At 34.8% G+C, this 20,772-nt stretch overlaps 1 protein-coding gene across 14 annotated transcripts in view; it reads right to left on the reverse strand.

Annotated features, from left to right (window-relative positions):
* Positions 1–20,772, reverse strand: part of Hdgfl3 (HDGF like 3) — a 91,281-nt gene that overhangs the window by 45,404 nt on the left and 25,105 nt on the right. For all 14 annotated transcript variants that reach the window (XR_009226327.1, XR_009226318.1, XR_009226324.1 and 11 more), the window contains exons 2-4: positions 7,095–7,171; positions 645–783; positions 98–256 (exon numbers count right to left, since the gene is read on the reverse strand). Coding sequence is in view for 1 of the 14 variants with exons in the window: in XM_046438402.2 (XP_046294358.1) it covers positions 98–256; positions 645–783; positions 7,095–7,171 (375 nt within the window). In the remaining 13 variants the exon portion in view is untranslated. The remainder of the gene's footprint in view (positions 1–97; positions 257–644; positions 784–7,094; positions 7,172–20,772) is intronic.

Here is a 20,772-nt window from a genome sequence, read left to right on the forward strand (position 1 = left end):
AATATATATCTATGTGCCCAAGAAATGAATATAAAATAATCTAAAAACTTTTTAATGAATATATATGTAACAATAACAATGGGGAGTTTGTCAGTACCTTTGATGTGTATGACTTTTTCCGTTTTGAGCCTCCTTTTTCATTTTTTCTTTTGCCTTTTCCATCTTCTTCTACTCTATCACCTTCTTCCTCACTACTTGCATCTGCAGTGTTTCCTCCTTCTCCCTCAGTTTCTGAAGAGCTCTGTTGCTGAATTGCCTAAGGAAAAATATTAGCTAATTACATTTTTAAAAAATAGAAAGGAAGACAGACTGTGACAAAAATCACTCTATTTTAATCTGAAAGGGTTCAGTTTATTCATAAGATTTTCAAAAGAAAAGGCTATAAGAGCCAGGAGAATCTCTTGAACCCAGTAGTTGGAGGCCAGACTGGGCAACAAAGTGAGACCCTGCCTCCATCAAATAACCAATAAATGGCTGTCAAACTCAACTTTTCAGTAGTCCTCTGGATGAATTGTATTTAATCCAAAATACTACTAGAGCCAAAAAGAATTCTGACTTCAAATGGATGGGCAAATTAAAAAGATTTGAAAAGTATTAAAACCAAAGAAATGAGGTAAAGCAAGTGACAATTAAATAACCATTACCTGGTATCCAGTAAACTTGACTCCTGGGTTATTTTCTATTTCCCACAATCCTTCATTAAATCCTTTCCGTTTGTTTGACTTCCCAAACTTGTCTTTGTATTCCTTATATGGAAAAAGGTCTTTGGGACCTAGAAAAGCACTGCAGATACATATTAGAATCAACATGCTGACCTTCACATATAATATGTTAATTATCAACATAAACTCAGCTGTCAGAGCATATGATAGTAAACAAATTAACAGTCTATAGGAACTTTCAGTCAGGCACATATTACAAGATGTCTTAGACACATAGTTCAAAGTATAAAAAACGGATCTCTGACCATACAATTCAACAACCCTGGAATGTGCTACTTTGATTTTAATTTTAAATTACTAGTGTCTTCTTTGTTTTAACATTGATTTTCAGGTACACATCATCTCAAACTAAGATTTATTTGTGTGAATCTTATCACAGATATGGGTTTTGTGAAATTTACAATAAAAACATAAATACTGTAATTAAAAAACAGATCCATATTAGTAAATTTATTTACTAATATTTCTTTAAATTAAAAAAATCATATTTGTTTAATGAGGCACTAAGCAAGGAAAAAATCTGGAGTAGAAAAATAAATAATCTTACTCAGTTTAACCGTATCCAAAATTAACCATAACCATTAAAAAATGAGTTAGAGGGCTGGGGATGTGGCTCAAGCAGTAGCGCGCTAGCCTGGCATGCGTGCGGCCCGGGTTCGATCCTCAGCACCACATAAAAACAAAGATGTTGTGTCCGCCGAAAACTAGAAAATAAATATTGAAAAATTCTCTCTCTCTCTCTCTTCTCCCTCTCTCTCTCACACTCTCTCTTTAAAAAAAAAATGAGTTAGAGGGGCTGGGGTTGTGGCTCAGTGGTAGAGCGCTTGTCTAGCATGTGTAAGGCCCTGTGTTACATCATTAGCAGCACATAAAAAAAATAAAGGTATTGTGTCCATCTACAACTAAAAATATTTTTTAAAAATCTAAAAAAAAGAACAAAAAACTCGAGTTAGAATAAATTCTGGGGCTAGCTAACAGATGTAAACATTCAAAACAGAGTCTTCAAAAAAAAAACAACAACCCTTGGGAATCAATCTAACAAAAGAGGTAAAAGACCTCTACAAGGAAAACTATAGAACACTAAAAAAAGAAATTGAAGAAGTAGAAGTATGGAAAGATCTCCCATGTTCTTGGATAGGAAGAATTAATATTATCAAAATGGTCATACTGGGCTGGGGTTGTGGCTCAGTGGTAGAGCACTTGCCTTGCATGTATGACGCACTGGGTTCAATTCTCAACACCACATATAAATAAATGAATAAAATAAAGGTCCATCAACAACTAAAAAAATAAAATAAAATAGATAGTCATACTACCAAAAGCATTATACAGATTTAATGCAATTCTAATTAAAATCCCAACAACATTCTTCATAGAAATAGAAAAAGCAATCATGAAATTAATTTGGAAAAATAAGAGATTCAGAATAGCCAAAGCAATCCTTAGCAAGAAGAGTGAAGTAGGAGGTATCACAATACCAGATCTTAAACTATACTATAGAGCTAGAGTAACAAGAATGGCATGCTATTGGCACCAAAACAAACATGTAGACCAATGGTACAGACTAGAAGACACAGAGACAAACCCACATAAATACAGTTATTTCATATTAGACAAAGGCACCAAAAACATACATTGGAGAAAAGATAGCCTCTTCAACAAATGGTGCTGGGAAAAATGGAAACCATATGCAGCAAAATGAAATTAAACCCCTATCCTTTACCCTGCACAAAACCCAACTCAAAGTGGATCAAGGACCTATAAATTAGACCAGAGACTCTGTGCCTAATAGAAGAAAAGTAGGCTCATATCTTCATCATGTCAGATTAGGTCCTGAATTCCTTAACCACACTCTTAAAACATAAGAAATAAAATCAAGAATCAATAAATGGGATGGATTCAAACTAAAAAGCTTCTTCTTAGCAAAGGAAACAATAATGTGAAGAGAGAGCCTACAGAGTGGGAGAAAACCTTTACCACATGCACATCAGATAGAGTACTAATCTCCAGGATATATAAAGAACTCAGAAACCATAATACCAAAAAAATAAATAACCCAATCAATAAATGGGCTAAGGAACTGAACAGACACTTCTCACAGAAGATATATAATCAATCAACAAATATATGAAAAATGTTCAACATTTCTAGTAATTAGAGAAATACAAATCAAAACTACCCTAAGATTTCATCTCACTCCATTCAGAATGGCAATTATCAAGAGTACAAGCAACAATATGTGTTAGTGAGGATTTGGGGAAAAAGGTGCACTCATACATTGCTAGTGGTACTGCAAATTGGTGTAACCACTCTGGAAAGCAGTATGAAGATTCCTTAGAAAACTTGGATGGAACCACCATTTGACCCAGCTATCCCACTCCCCGGTCTATACTCAAAGAACTTAAAATTATCATACTACAGTGGTGCAGTCACATCAATGTTTATAGCAGCTCAATTCACAATAGCTAAACTCGGGAACCAACCTAGATGCCCTTCATTAGATGACTGGATACAGAAACTGTGGTAGATATACACAATGGAATATTACTCAACAATAAAAGAGAATAAAATTATGGCATTTGCAGGTAAATGGATGGAGTTGGGGAATAAATATCATGCTAAGTGAAGTAAGCCAATCCCCAAAAACCAAAGGCTGCATGTTTTCTCTGAGAAGTGGATGCTGATCCATAATGGTGGGGGTGGGGCTTGAAAAGAATAGGGGAACTTTTGATGGAGAAGAAAGGAGTGAGGGGAGAGAAGGGGGCAGCTGGTAAAAAAGATGGTGGAATGAGATGGGTATCATTACCCCAGGTGCATGTATGATTGCACCAATGGTGTGACTGTACATTGTGTATAACCAGAGAAATAAAAATTTGTGCTCCATTTGTATACAATGAATCAAAATGCATTCTAGAAGAAGAAGGAGGAGGGGAGGGGGAGGGGGAGGGGGAGAAGGGGGAGGGGGAGAAGGGGGAGGGGGAGAAGGAGGAGAAGGAGGAGAAGGAGAAGGAGAAGGAGGAGAAGGGGAAGGGGAAGGGGAAGGAGAAGGAGAAGAAGAAAGAAGAAAGAAGAAAGAAGAAGAAGAAGAAGAAGAAGAAGAAGAAGAAGAAGAAGAGAGTCTTTAGCATCAGTATCTATGACTCACCTGATAAATGAGACTGTGGAGGCCCACATTTTGGTTGATGCACCTCAAACTAAGATTTATTTATTCATTCAACAAATATTAATTAAATATCTATAATGTGTAAGGCAGTATTCCAGAGGTGCTAGGGATTATACAGGGAACAAGAGAAAACATTTCTGGCCTCATGAAGCGTATGTTCAAGTGGCAGAATAATAAAAGAAAAAATAAATAAAATATAGTCTATATGCTTAAAAAAAAAAGGCAGAGAAGATGGACAAGAAGGCCTGGGGGTAATTTTCACAAATTTAGATATAAAGATCAGAGAAAGCCTTACCAAAAAGGAATATCTAAGTAAGGAACTATATGAGATGAAGGAAAACCAATGCAGTTACCTGGGAAAGAACAGAGAAAGCAGGTTGAAGCAAGAGCAAGTACAAAGGCTCAAAAGTGGAAGAAGGTTTAGTGTAGCTGAGAAACACAAGAGACTAAAGTGAAAAGAAACTAAAGTGAAATGAGTGACTAAAGACCAATGCGACGAGCTCAGAGAAGTAGGGACACAGAATATGTAGGGCCTTGGAGGTCCTTATAAATGCATTCAGTGAGATGGGAAGCTAAGCCATGAAAGGTTTCAATAAAAGAAGTGACTTTTCCCTCCCCTTTTTTCTTTTGCAGTCCCGAGGATGGAACCCCCAAAAGCTTTATCACTGAGCCTTTTAATTTTCTTATTGATTGTTGAGGTGGCCTTGAATTTGTGATCCTCCTGCCTGAGCCTCCCAAGTAGCTGGATTATATGTGTGTGCCACTGCATCTGGCCAATTTATATTTTAATGCCATCACTTTTTCTGCTGTGCTGGAAGCAGATGGAAAGGTTAAGTACTAGGGTGGAAATAGGGACACTAATTAGAAGGCTACTGAAATAAGTATGATGACTAGGACCAAGATGTAAATAGTATAATTGGTAAGAAGTTGCCAGATCCTGAATCTATTATCAAGAAAGATCCAGATAATTTGTTAATGAGCTGGATATGGCATGTGAGAGAAAGGACAGACTTGAGGATATTGCCAAAGTTTTTGAAACAACGAAATGAAAAGAATGGGGTCAACATTTATTAAAATGTAAATATTTCTTTGAAGGATAAGATTTGGGGATGAAAAGCTCAGTTGTGAATGTTGAGTTTGGTATCCTGGTTAGACATCCATGAAAAGATGTGATGTTAAATAGATATTTGGATGATTCTGGAGTTCAGGGGAAAATTCTGAGCTGGGGATAGTAATTTAGAAATTATCAGCAAAGAAATGACATTGAAAGCTTTCAGACAATAGGTTAACAGTTCATTCTTGAGTTTTGTAAATTTAATTTTCTGACTGGGTCTTAGAAATGATCTTTCACATTGTCATCTGATTAGAAAGTCGAGAAGGTGAAAGCTTTCTGACCCTAGGGCATAGTGCTCTTAAGAAGTGCTAAATCTTTTCCTGATTGTTCACCTTTAATTCCTCAGTCAGCATGATTCTGTATCATTGAACTCAGAGATAGTTTATATTGGGTATTTTAACTAAAAACATGTCAAAGTCATACTTGACAAACTAAACGTGAACACTAGAAAGAAGTGGACACTGAATATGACCACTTCACTTTCAGAGAAATTTGTCATGCATTATTACTCTGGCTTTTGACCTTTTCTAATCGTTGACTATGTATGGGGAATAACTGTGGATTAAGTTGTCTAATGTTCATACCAGCTATAGGTGCTAGCCAGAGCTTGTCTGTCCTTTAACAATGCCACAAGAGTCAAGGCTAATCTCTATTATTTTTTGATGTGTTAATTTCTGGCCTTCTTATTTTTACATTTTTTCCTTAATTCTACCTTTGTTTTTATGAGCTGCATGTCTTTCTGTTTAGAGAACAGAAAGCTTTCTCTTATGAATAAATAAGTTGTTATACTAATATTCCCCAGGAATGACTTTGACAACTGGCCATGTTACTTGTTGCCAGAAAGAGGAACACTGAATGAACTATTCTAAAACAAGTTCTTATTTTTGATACACGACTCTGTTTTTTCCTGGTTTATAGGTAATTTCACAAATCAACTCACCTATCAGTTGGTAAACTTCGTTATATGTATGTTTTATGAAGCTTACAGGGCAGGGCAGAAAACAAAATTGTTGAAAGCCGTGAGCTTTAAGGTTGAGGTTTTTTCTTGGCTAGGATCTTGAAAATCATCTAGACTGAAACTACTAGGGTTATGTTACATGGAGGAGAATTTGGATTTCCAATCACCTACCTGCTGGGCATTAGACCAGATTCAAAGCCATGTTTTGGGGAAAATTCTGGCCTGACCTGGGGGAACCCTTGGCTGAACTGAATACAGACTTTTGTTAAATTCCTCCTACTTCACATACTTCCCCCTCCTCATTTATTTCATTTAATTAATGTTAATTCATTCAATAGCTATTTTGTAGAATACCTACCACAGGCCACACAATGTGCTGAGTGAGCACTGTCATGTAGGGTAAGCAAACTGACATGATCTCTGCCTTTATAGAGAGGGTGAATATTAGTACCTACCAAGGCAAGTATAACCTCAGGCTCAGGGATACCCAATTCTTAGAAACAGTTCAACAGAAACAATGTTATGGCAAGTTTTTGGCAATTCATTCTCCTTCAGATATTTTAAAATCTACTTCTGGATGATCAAACCAGAAAAAAAAAAAATCACATGTGAATTATATTATACTCATCCTTGGTAGAACTTCTTTTACTGAAGTCAGTCTTAGAATGATGCCACTGAATTACATTAGAATACTACAAAACAGAGTGCTATACGATCCTTTACACTGTTCCCTAGAATAAGTCTGTTACATTCACCAATCACATGCTAGTTGGCAAGTTCAGCAGGGACAATTTTTATTTCCAGTGCCCCTTGAAAATAAATATTTACTAATGGAATAAAAGTAAACACACAATGTTTATAAATGATTGCTTTGGGTGTATACAATAGTAATGTGATAATTTTTTTTTTTTTAAATCCTACCTGTCCCAGAAATACAACCATTACGTGGAGACAAGTTATCATAAAGAAAAAATTAAACTTTCACTTAAGAAACGTACATTATTAAGCCTGGTAACTTAAATAATTGATTACAATGACTTTAATAAAATATAAAATGTTATAGGTCACTTATAAACAAGATAATCTAGCAGACCTAAATTAGAGCTACTGAAACTTTAAGTTATTTTGTTGACTTACGTTTCATGAGTGCCAAAAAAGAAGATAGGATACTTGTTTGCTGGAGGCTTCACAGCTCCCTCTGGGAGTTCATCAATCTATTAAAGATAAATTTAGTTATTAAATAGTTATCATAAACACAATATAAACATTTCTTTGATAATTTATTGCTAATTTTGGAATATAATTTATCAAAATCTCAAGTTTTTTTCTTAAGCTTTACAAAATGATTCTAAAGGTCATGGAAGTTAAAACAGTAAATTGATTATAGCCATTATGATAATTCATAGGCAGGAGCCAAAACTACTAAATTCCTTTGATCCAATAAAATTACTCCTGGGACTCTGTTCTAATGAAATAATCAAAAGTAACAACAAAGAAAAAAAAAGATGTACATATTTGAAGACATAGTGAATATGTATATATATTACATATACATTGTATATATATGTATAACTTACATGTTGCAAGACAGGAGAATTGTAGAAAATTAAACTGATGAAATATTATGTAATCATTAGAAGACAACATCTCTTGCCTAGACTACTAGCCTCTCTTCCCACCCCTTTAAGTTAGAATTAGCTTTTAAAATGCACATATGATGTTACTTCCTTGCTTCAAGTCTTTCTATTGCTTTTTATTGCTTATAGCATTCCTAATTGTACATCTAAATTGCTTCTGGAGATTTTAAAAATAAGAAGTATGTTGGCCTTTCCCTAGACCTTGAGGCTGAGAACCCTGCATAGGATAAAGTCTAAACTCCTTAGAATATCATATAGTTACACATACATTATTACTTAAAATGTTTCAAAAAATAGTCTTTGACCAGTCTAAACTCAAATGGCTCTTTCTCCATGTCGTGATTCAGCAATATGCAAATACATAGAACTGTTTATAAATATACAATTTCTTTCATAGCCTTCTCAGATAGTTGACCTTCTCATTTTTCAGACACATACACTGTTCATTTATAAAAATGAGTATTTATTTACAAAAAGAAAATAAGTTACAAGAAATAGCCAGCATGTTTCTTTTCAGACCTCTTTAAAAAGGTGAGGCCCCAGGAATGTTTTTCAGTTTTAATATGACTTCCCCTTTCCACCTTAAATACTACAACTACCACCATTCACAGAGGTCCTGACCATGAAATTCTGAATGTAGGAGCCATGTCTTATTAAAAATTCTATCCCTGGGCTGAGGATGTGACTCAAGGGGTAATGCGCTCGCCTGGCATGCGTGGGGAGATGGGTTCAATCCTCAGCACCATATTAAAAAAAAAATAAGAAAGATGTTGTGTCCACCAAAAACTGAAAAATAAATATTAAAAAATTCTCACTCTCTCTCTTTAAAAAAAAAAATTCTATCCCTAATCCTAGTGACTCAGGAGGCTGAGGCAGGAGGATTACAAGTTTGAGGCAAATTAGTGAGGCCCTAAACAACTTGGACCCTATCTCAAAAAAATAAAAGGGCTCAGTGATAAAGTGCCTCTTGATTCAACCTCCAGTACCCAAAATACAACACAAAAAAGCTAACTCTCTACTTCTATAGTTTAGATATGGTTTAAATGTGTTCCTCAAAACTTATGCACTGGAAGCTTGGTCTGAAGAAGTAGCAGGATCTTTAAGGGTGGCGGGGGCTAGTGGGAGGTTGTTAGGTCATCAAAGGCATGCCCTTGGAAGGAACTAAGGTAGTTCTCATGGGGCTCATTAGTTCTTGAGAGATCAAATAGTTACATAAAAGCCAGAGCCTGAATTCCTCTCTGGTTCCATGTCTACCACGTAATCTCTTTTTATACATTCCCACCATTATGATACCATCTGCTATGATGAGACGTAGCCAGAGCAGCCCTTGTGAGAACTGGAACCATGTTGTCTGGTCTCGAAAACTATGAGTTAAATAAACCTTCTTCCTTTACAAATTAGCCTCAGGTATTTCATTAGTCTTAGAAAACTGACTCATATACCTACAATCAAGCATAATTTCTGACACATAACATTGCTTTAAAAATTTCACTTATTTAAAAAAGTGATAGTATGGAAAAAGTTTTACGACACAATGTTAAAAAAATGAACATTTAATAATTTTATATACATATTTTTACAGGTAGAGACTGGACTGGAATATGAAAAATATAAACACAAGTGTGAGGTCAGGGTTATTAAGGTAGAACATTTTTCTCTCTTAAATTTCTTTTTTGTTGCCATAGTTATAATTTTGCAGGAAAACAAATTCTTTATATCAGAAGGTTACAATGACCATTCTGTCAATGCAAAATTTCTGGTATTTCTTTCCTGTTGTTAATTAATAATACACTTTAAAGATAAAGATAGATCATTTCAGTAATTAAGATTTTTGATTCAAAATATCTCTGATAATTTAAATTGTGAGCAGAATATCTGCTTCTGACTATGTTGTAACCAGTAACAAACTAGCAATCTCAGAACTAGTCAAAATATACTAATTGTTTTTGGGCTTTGGACAAGTGGCACAAGACTATAATTCCCAGGAAAAGATAAACTCCAAAGGGAAGACTCATAATTATCTCTATAATTATCCTTTTCCCCACAATAGCTTTTTAAAATTTATTTTTATGTGTTGCTGAGAATCAAACCCAGTGCCTCAAACATACTGGGCAAGCACTCCACCACTGAGCCACAACCCAGGCCACCAGGGAACTAGATTCTAAGCAGAACTGATAAGAGCTGAGGAAGCAAAATCAGAGATTGGTGTAGCTGAACTGACTAGACTATACAGAATGTGCTCTGGAAAGGATGAAGTTGTGCAACTAGGCATCCCAGAAGTCTATGTGGAGAGTCCTTGTGAGTTTTTGACCAGAGACTGGGTAGATTTATGAAGACACATACCAAAGAATATTTGTCATGGAAATTATATTAGAGGTATTATAAATCAATTAGTTCAGAGGACTTTGAAAGTCCAGCTATAGTGTAGAAATCTTTTAATCACCTCTTTAAGACCTCAGGCATCTAGCTGAGACACAAGTTAAGTTTGCCCTAAGAGTAAGGTATATATGGAGACCTACTCCATAGCTGTCTTAACAGTTTACTATGAGGCCTTGATGAGAGAGGCTGAGTTCCAACAAGTTATCTGAGCTTGGGAAATACCTTGGGCTTTACACATATTCCTCTAAAGAAGTATAAAACCAATATGAGAGAGGTAACTTGAATCATGGTCTTTGACTGCCTGTGGGTTGTGACTGTTTTGATCTGGGAACTTTCTGTGCACAGGTGCAGGACAAGATTTCCCAGTTGCTATGGTGATGCCCTGCCTGAGGAAGTTCTGTGCAAAGCACGGAACTATCAGTCTTGGCCCTGAGTTCAGACTCCAGCTGCCAGGGATACAGAATTATGAGTGTAACTAGATAATTATAATTGTTTGCAAGTGCTTTGACCTCCAAGCCTGCCTGCTCTAAAGAAATTTTTCCACAGAAACCACTTTTGATGATAATGACCTATATAATAAACATGCGGAGCTAGCTCTGGGTCATTATTCCTCCATTAGAATATGGTGTCCCACCTGGTCCCAACTTTCTCTAAGTGTTTGTCTTTTTTATTTTTTATTTTTAGTTGGACCCAATACCCTTATTTTATTTATTTATTTTTATGTGGTACTGAGGATTGAACCTAGGACCTTGCACGTGCTAGGCAAGTGCTCTACTGATGAGCTGTAACCTCAGCCCTAAGTGTTTGTCTTTCTTAATCTCCCATTGCCCCTCACCAGTCTAAGGTTTGGCTGCTCAGGTCATGGCAACCAAATTATCCAAATAATTGTTTGCAAATTACTACCCTGAAGAAAAGAGGAAAATACAACCTATAATTAAGAGAATAAGAAGTCTATAGAAACTGATTCCCAAGATGTTACAGATGTTTTAGGAGATGAAGACTTGAAAACAGATCTATGTGAACTTAATGAGTGGACATAGAGGGAACCTGAGCAGAAAAATAAAAATAAAAAGAACCACATGAAAAGTATAGAACTGAAAGTATAATAACTGAAATAAAAAATGCACAGTGGGCTTGACAGCAGAAGAATGAGTTAGTGAATCTGAAGATAACAGAAATTATCCAATCTGAAGACCACAGAGTAAAAACATAAATAAAATTTAAAGAAAGCCTCAAGAACTTGTTGGACATTATCAAATAATCTAATGTACATATTATAGGAGTTCCAGAAAGGGAATACAATGAGGCACAAAACATCTGAATAAATAATGGCCAGAAATCCTCCAATTTTTTTTGGTGGGGGCGGGATACTGAGGATTGAACCCAGGGGTGCTTAACCACTGAGCCACATCCCCGGTCCTTTACATATTTTATTCAGAGACAGGGTCTCTCTGAATTGCTAAGTGCCTTGCTAAGTTGCTGAGCTGGCTTTGAACTCACAATCCTCCTGCCTCAGTCTCCCTAGCTACTGTGATTACAGGCATGTGCCACAACACCTGCTAGAAATCCTCCAATTTTGATGAAAAACATTGACTTACACACCAAAGAAAATTCAGCAAATTTCAAGCAGAATAACTGCCAAGAAAACCATAACTAGGTGCATCATAATCAACCTACTGAAAACCAGAAAAAATAGAATTGTGAAAGTGGCTAGGGTAAAAAAAGAAATCAAGAAAAAAAAAGCAATGTTGAAAAAATTTCCAGATTCTTTATCAGAAATAGAGGAGACTAAAAGGAAATGACTATTTAAATTGTTGAAAGAAGGGCTGGGATTGTGGCTCAGTGGTAGAGAACTTGCCTACCACGTGCAAGGCCCTGGGTTTGATCCTCAGCACCACATAAAAATAAATAAATAAAATAAAGATATTGTAAAAAAAAATAAATAAATTATTGAAAGAAAAAAACAATTATCTCAACCCTGAACTCTGAACCAATTACCTACATTTAAAAAATGAATATGAGGTAATGGCATTTTCAGGTAAACAAAGGTTGAAAGAATTTGTGAGAAGTAGACCTAACACTCTTCAGGTTAAGGGGAAAAGATACTATATGGAAATTTTGATCTACAGGACATAAAGAGAGAATCAGTAATAGTAACTAGGTAAATATCAACTATTAGGCTTGGTCTTCACATTATTTCCTGAAAAGACAAATGACTGTTGAAAGTAAAAATAATAATAAGATAAAAGGATATAAGTACAGAAGATGAGAGGGTGAACAAATGAAATTATACTGTTGTAGGGTTCATGGCTGCCTTATTCCATTTGGGCTTCTAGAACAAAATAACATGAATGGGGTAATTTATAATAATATATATATATTTTTAAATCATAATTCTGGAGGCCAGGAAGTCCAAGATTAGGAAGCCAGCATGTTGGGTTCTGGTGAAGGTCCTCTTCTGGGTTGCAGACTGCCAACTTTTTTGTTGTGTCCTCACTTGGTAGAAGAGGCAAACAACCTCTTTCACCTCTTTCCTAATCCCATATGTGAAGATCCATTTTCATGACTTAGTTACCTCCTAAAAGCCCCATTGCTTTTAATGTCATCACAATGGGGATCAGGGTTCAACTCTGAATTTTGGGGTGATGACACACATTCAGATCATAGTCAATGGTGAACCTGGAAATGAGCAGTAGGAAGCAAAAGGGAAGTATATGTAATTAGGTTTAAAGTATAAAATGGCAAAATAGTGTCTCTAAATAGATAATGACATATTTAAGATACATATTGTTAACTCTTAAGCAATCACTAGAAAATAATAAAAGAGTTATAGTAATATGTGTGAGACATATTGAAGATACTGGTATTAAAACTCAACATAAATATTTGGTTCAGGATGGCTAAGCAAATCATTCTTAAAACTGTTAAAGTCTGCTAGGGAGTGATATTGGCCAAATTATACTGTTACATTGCCTGCATGCATAAAAATGTAATAACAAATTCCATCATTATGTACAACTATCATGCACCAATAAAAATGTGTAAAGAAAAAAATGTTGAAGTCCTACATAAAACAATAACCAAAGATTATGTAACCCTTTCTCTAATAAGCTATTTTAAAGATTCATTAAGTTAGAGCAAAATCTCACCAATTTACAATTAAGAGAGGTTATAACCAATTATAATAAATACAAAGTATTATATGAAGAATTTAAAAAGCAACCAGTTGTACCACAGGCACTAAATAAGTACATTTTCTATACATATCAAAATTAATGTGAGTTAAATAAATAAAGTTTAAAAGTATTACTGAAAGGAGGTTTGGTTGCTTTCAAGTATTTGTTAAGAGGATGGTTGAATAAATGTAAAAGTAAAATGTTCATGTCTTATCCTCAAAATATTCCCTTGACTTTGTCTTCGTATCAAACTATTCTTTTCATTATCCAAATTTCTTAAGCAAATAAGTGTACAGATATGATGGTTTCTACTTTACTACCCATTTTCTTCTCATCCATGACAATCTAACTCTATTACCACCACCATTATACTAAAGTAATTCTCTCAATAATATTCTCCTTCCCAGTCCCTACCTTCTTGCCCTCAACAGCCCTACTATGTTTTGGATGTGGCCAAAATTTAGGTGTTAATATAGGGATAATATTAAGATATAGGGCCTTGAAGAGGTGATTAGGCCTTAAGAACTCCTTCTGAGTGTAAGGGGCTAGGTGTCCTTATAAAGGAGTTTGATGAAGACCAGTTGGTTCTCTTTTGCCCTATTATTCCTGCCATGAGAGGATGCAGGAGAAAGGCTCTCACTAGATGCTGGTGCCTTGATATTGGACTTCCCAGCCTCCTAAACTATGAGACAATAATTTATGATCTTTATAAATTACCCAGACTCAAGTATTTTGCTATAGCAGCACAATCAGGCTAAGATAGGCCCTTATTATTATCAACAACCTCCTCAATCATCTCCTCCTTTTGCCTCTACAGTAGTACTCTTGACTACTTCTCTTCTAACTACTTTCACCATTCTGTTTCTTTTATTTTTCTCCTATTCTCCTAGTAATTTTGGATGTTTCCTCTAAGGTTTTTCAAAAATATTTTTTTTAGTTGTAGATGGACACGCAGTACCTTTATTTTTATGTGGAGCTGAGGATCGAATCCAGTGCCACATACTTGCAAGGCAAGTGCTTTACCACTGAGCTGCAGCCCCAGCCCTGTTTCTTTAGGTTTTATTCCAAGAGTTTTATCCCCTCTCATTCTTCTTTCCAAGAAATCTCCTCTATTTAAAGAATTTCAATTTTGCCATTATTTTGATGATCTCCCCAATCTGCTATCTGCAACCCTAACTTTTCCTTTGAACTTCAGGCATGAAATTTCAAATGTCTACTTAACCATGTCCACTTGCAGGTTCTGTAAGCAGCTTAAACCCTCAGGAAGGGTCCATAGGAAAAGAGACACAGAAAGAAAAAGGGTCTGGTATTTTTCTTTTGAAGTCATCTTAACTAACATATAGCAACAGCCTATGGAGTACTGTGTCATCACAAATTCACCTTTGAACTGAATGAACTATGTGTCACAGAGCAAGATGCTCTGGCATACTGAGAAAAGATGGGCCTAGAAACTTTACAAGTCCTGCTTTTGATTTAAATTTTGATACTAGAGGTATCATATAACCCCTTGGGGCCTTGATTTTCACACCTATAAAATGAGATGTTGGACTAGGTAACCTCTAGATTTCCTTCAAGTCCTAAAATTCCATGGGTTGGCTAAAACTGAACTGATTTCCTCTTAATCTGTTTTTGTTTCCTACTTTAATTATAGGCACACTCTACTACCAAGAAAGCTTAACCTTTTAATTCCTCAAGCCCCACATTCAGTTGTCCACTGAAACCTGTCAATTTAGCTTCTGAAATGTCTGTCCACGTGATCACCACTCCTATTACTTAATTTACTTCTCTAAATCAAGTTCTCATGATCTTTTGATGAGAACATTAGAGTAACCTTTCGAAACATCTTGTTTCCTAGATTTACTGTTACTTACTATAGAACTTCTGTAAAAACCTGGTATGTGTAACATTAAACACCATGCCACAAAAACAACTTGAAATGAGTACAATTAATATAAAATATATAAGTTGTGGGTAAAAAACATAAAATTTACCACCATAACTATTTTTAAATGTACAGTTCAGTATATTTTTAATTGTTGTAAAACAGATATCCAGGAATATATTTTAAATGGACAAAAACAGAACTTAAAATGGGAATGCATATAGTTCTTTACATGGTAGGCACTGACTGAATTAACAGTGGCTAAAACACCACCATATCATATACTTTTTTGCTCCTGTGGGAAAATTAAAAGTGAAAGCTTTTTAAAAAACAATAAAAATCCTTTTAAAACTTGTAAGGAAAAACAGAATTTCTGGTTAATTTCTCTCTTTGCTTTAATGTTTTACAACTAGTATTGACAGCAGAATTTGCAAACTAGGGGTTTAGCTCATACACTGTTTTTAAAAAAAAAAAAACAGAATTAGTTACAAATACTTAAAAACTAGATGATTCATATTAAAATCCAGATTAATAGATTCTGTGAAAAAAGCATGAGAAAATCCAGCAACATACAGTTGGCCTTCTGACTCAGTAACAATGAGCTCTACAACAGTGTCCTGTAGTAGACCCACTTCAGACACAGTACCTGTTCTCAAGTTTGTTACACTTCCTACCACTCTCTGTAATGTTGTAAATGCCTTCTTTTCTTACTTCCACTGCTTGCCTGGCCTCTTTGAATATTTGAGTTTGTACCTCTTGCAATAAATATTAATTTAAAAAAACTGGTCTTAGCATTATGCTGGGTGCCTCATAAATTAAGTAATGTTTGGATACTGGGGCTGGAGTTGTAGCTCAGTGGTACAGAACTATTCTAGCATGTGTGAAGCACTGGGTTCATTCTCAGCACCACATAAATAAGAAAATAAATAAAGGTATTGTGTCCATTTACAACTAAAAGAAATTAAAAAATGCTTGGACATGCATTCACTTTATATATATATATTATATAAGTCTGGCTTTTAACTTACTTGAAAATATTTGGCAATTTTGGTAGTACACCAATATGTTCAAGTAGAAACTTTTTCCTAAGCCAATTAGAGGATGCACTGCTCCAAAAGTGAATACCCAGTGGCAATAGATAATTACCTTCATTGAGCTTTTGTTTTTCTATTATTTCTATTTTCCTGATACAGTATTTTTATTTCTGTTTGGGTTCACAGCTATATTTGGTTGTGTTCTTATTCTGGTTCTGCACTGTTAATAAATTATTCCCACAATGGTGGCTTATTCCTTGTTGGGTGTGACATGACAGAATCTGATATGTTAGTCTTATGGTTTATAAAGGAATATGTCTTGCTTCTCCTGAAAAAAGAAAAGCTCTTTAAAATCTAGATTGATATGTACATCCTGTTGTAGACCTGAAATTATTCTGTGACTATATTTGAGAAGGTCTTCACCCCTCCTCATCAGTCTGAAACATTTCCCTACTTCTAGAAAGGATATTAACAAATAAAGGGTCTCTGTTTTTATTGGTTTATAGATACCAACAGGATTTACAAAAATCTGATATAAAGGAATATAATCCTCAGGACATTAAAAACTGAATTTTGAATACTTTAAATGTGGTGAGCTTTTTGCCGTTGTTGGTTGGATTTCTTTGCTCATTGTAGAGATGCTCAAGAGGTATCAGAAACTAAGGCTATGCCCCTTAGAGTTCACAAATCTCCAATCTAAGGACTGAGGCCTGGAGGGAGGCAGCCTCATTTTCCTTAGAAAACTTATTCTCAGTTTCAACCCTGGATTTTCTCTGTCGTGTTACTGGGATTCATTAGAAATGTCAATTCTCAGTCTAGCTCAAGATATATTAGCTCATACACTGTGGAGGTTAGACCCCAAAGTCAATGTTTTAAGAAAACTTAAAGTGATTTTTAAGGAAATATTCAAGACATTTCAACCTTTGGCTGTGGTTCCTGTGGATAGATTGCCTGTATTTCTTGTGATTAACACGAGACTCCTTTAATTCTGCAGGATTTTTGTACTGAGACTGAAATGCATCAGTGCAAGCTTGTTTTCCTAACACTTTAAGAAAATGTACAAAATATCAAATTTTCTTTTTCTTTTTTAATTAAAGAAATACTGTATTATTCTAAATATAAAAGCCTTTTAGGAAAAATACCCTCAGGGCTAGGGATGTAGCTCAGTGGTAGAATACTTGCCTATAATGAGCAAGGCCCTGGGTTCAATTCCCAGTACTAAGAAAACCCTTTTAATAGAAAACTGATAGTTCATAAACGTTTTATATAAGAAAACTCAAGTAATAAAAGTCAATTATTGAACAAATCAGACTTCTGATAATTTTGATCTAAAAACAGCTTGTCTTCAGATTTGATCATTGTGCAGTGCAATATAAGAAAATGTCTTAGTTTTAAAATAAGATTTGGTTTTTTTTGTGATGACACTAATTATATTTGAACTTCTTAAACATCTTATACTGTCAATAGTACTTTCATATAATGCTTATGATTAATTGCAATTCTGACAGCTTTTTTTTGGTATCAACAGTAATTATATTTTGTGGTATATTAAACATAATTTCCAATATTGCTATTTAACTTTAAGCTCCTGTTCTGATGTTAAATTTAGCTAATCAATAATAATCTTTTCATATTCCAATAATTTTGAAGTAAGAGAGAATACTGAAATTCTGGCTACTTTGCCACTTTAAGAAGGTATAGAAAAGACATTATTATTACATGACAAAAATTTCTCAACTATTAAAGTCTTTGTGAAATGGAAGTTATTTTGGTAAAGCAATAATTAATATGGAGATTAAGATAAAATTAAAAACAATGGTGGCATAAAGTACTCCATATGCCAGGTGTTTTTATTAGTGAGAAAAAATTAGTTTTGTCTTTAAAGTATCCGGGTTTTTCCAAAATGTAAAAGAGGATAATGAAGGACAAAACTCAGATGAAAACTGAAAGTTACAGGTTTGTAGAAAGAGAAATTTATTTGGTTTGGACTATAATAACTGCATAATGCAATGAAATATTAAAATTTGCCAGAGCTGGCTAAGTTTTAAAGGATTTTTTCATAAGGAAAAAAAAGGAAAAGTTTTGAATCCATTAATGTCAAATATTAGTATAAAATTAGAATTTGATTTTCTGTGTTAAAATAATTAATAAACAGGTTGGCTATAATTATGAGGTGTGGCAAATGGGTGAGGGAGGGCAGCAAACTTGTAATCTTATTATAAAAATGAACTCAGATAAAAACAAGTCTGCACATATGTCAACAAACAGTGTAAGAGCAGAAAGGGAAAAAGCATACTAGAGAGATAGGGGTTTATTTTAATTTTGTTGCATAGGGACTTCCAGTTTTCCCAGCACCATTTGTTGAAGAGGCTATCTTTTCTTCAATGTATGTTTTTGGCGCCTTTGTCTAATATAACTGTAATTATATGGGTTAGTCTCTGTGTCCTCTATTCTGTACCATTGGTCTACAAGCCTAGTTTGGTGCCAATATCATGCTGTTTTTGTTACTATTCTCTGGAGTACAGTTTAAGGTCTGGTATAGTGATGCCCCCTGCTTCACTCTTCTTGCTAAGGATTGCTTTAGCTATTCTGCGTTAGGGAAAAGCATACAATGGAAAAAATGAAATGTGTGCAAAAGAAAGGGGAAAGAATGTTTTTAAAAGTATGTTTAGTTTAAATATCAATTTAATATTTGAAAAGAACACTGTTGAAAGAATTGCAAATATGATGCTATGGAAACACCTTCCAACATGGCATTTTGCAAAAATGTCTGGAATATCAGTTCCTAGTTATCTTCAGTATACAAAAACTGCCATCTATTAATTGAGAGAAAATTCATAAAGACATTTTTTCATTTGCTAAGATCTTGAAAAACACTGACATCTTTATCTTTAAAAGATTATAATTTTGAGAGGTCATGATATACTCAGAACTCAGTGCTTTTAACTCCTTGTAGACTTTATGTAGGAAATAGGCCAGATGATTTACAGTCTTCCATTAGTATGTTACATGGCTACATTTTTATATCCAGTGCCCAGTTTTCTGTTGACATTTTGTTACTGATCTGTAAAGGTCATTTTACTTATTTATATATACAGTTGTCCCTTGGTACCCAGGGGGGTTGGTTCTAGGATCTCACTTTTGATATCAAAATCTGTGGACGTTCATGTCCTTTACAAAAATGATTTAGCATTTGCATAACCCAAATACATCCTTTCTACATGCTTTGAATCACCTCTAGGTTACTTATGATACCTAATACAATAGCTCTTATACTGTATTGTTTGGAGAATAACAAGGAAAAAAGTCTACATATTCAGTACAGATGAATTATTTTTCTGAATATTTTTGCAGAACCCATGGACACAAAGGGATGACTATATATGTACATATGCATGACTATATATGTACACACACACCCCTATGCATTTCGTAATGATGAGAGATATGTTCTGAAAAAAGCATCTTTAGGTAAGTTCATCTTTATTCCAGTATCCTGGAAGATACTTAAATCTAGATGGTACAGTCTATTACATGCCTACCCTGTAAGATGTGTGTGTGTGTGTGTGTGTGTGTGTGTGTGTATGGTACAACCTAATGCTTCTAGGGCCATTATAAATAAAACAATAGATTAAATCAAGCATGAGAGAAAAATGATACAATCAAGAAATAGGCTAAACATGAAATATAGGAGGCTGCTGTTGGTGTAACACAGCATACTCTTAACAGTATACTTCTTTTTATAAGAATAGACTCTAATGATAAAATTATAATACATAAACCAGTAACACTGTTATCAAATATTATGTACTATACCTAATACTATGTGCTATACTTTTATACAACTGGCAGCTCCATAGGTTTTTTTTTTTTTTTTTACATCAGCATCACCACAAATACATAATGCATTATACCATAGTATCACTAGGGGACAGGACTTTTTCAGCTTCCTTATAATCATATGGGACCATCATCGTGTATGTGGCCAGTTATTGACTAAAACATCATATAGCCTATGTTGAGTGCTCTCTATGTACACAAAATATACACTAGCCCCTCTTCTATTATGTTACAAATGTTTTTCAAAATTTATCATTTGTCTTGTTATATTTATTTTAAATGTTTTTTAGTTGTAGTTGGACAGAATACCTTTATTTTATTTATTTTTATGTGTTGCTGAGGATCAAACCCAGGGCTCCGCATGTGCTTTGCAAGCACTCTACCGCTGAGCCCCAGCTCCAGCCCTATTATATTTATTTTAGCTAGCAGAAATTATTTTTAAGTAGTAAAAGCTACTATTTTTTTTTCCTTTGTGGCTTATGGGTTTGTTCCTTGTTTAAAAGGCCCTTTCTATTTCAAGATTACCTGTTGGGAGCTGCCCTGGATGCAGACATCTTTAAGTCCTGATACACTGGTTCTGAATAATTATTGCATTTAGTCTGGCATGGTAGTGCAAGGTCCCAGTAACTTGGGTGTTACCCAAGCTCAGATAACAAGGTGTGACTCCAGGAGTAGGCTGGTCCAGAAGTAGGTGTCACCCAGTGGGGTTGAGTTACACTCCCCTGTTCCTTTGTAATCCTATCCCTTTGCCCTTTTTGGGATAGAATATTCCACAGAACAGCCTCCCCCAATAAAACCCGGGTTCAAGGCATGCTCTCTTTCTTGCCTGCTTTGCCTCGTCTGTGGGAGCTGGGTCAGAGGAGCCAT

The sequence above is a fragment of the Marmota monax genome, unplaced genomic scaffold (genome assembly GCF_021218885.2).
Source record: "Marmota monax isolate L192 unplaced genomic scaffold, Marmota_monax_Labrador192_F-V1.1 WCK01_AAM20220418_F8-fsc00005, whole genome shotgun sequence".
NCBI lineage: Eukaryota > Metazoa > Chordata > Mammalia > Rodentia > Sciuridae > Marmota > Marmota monax.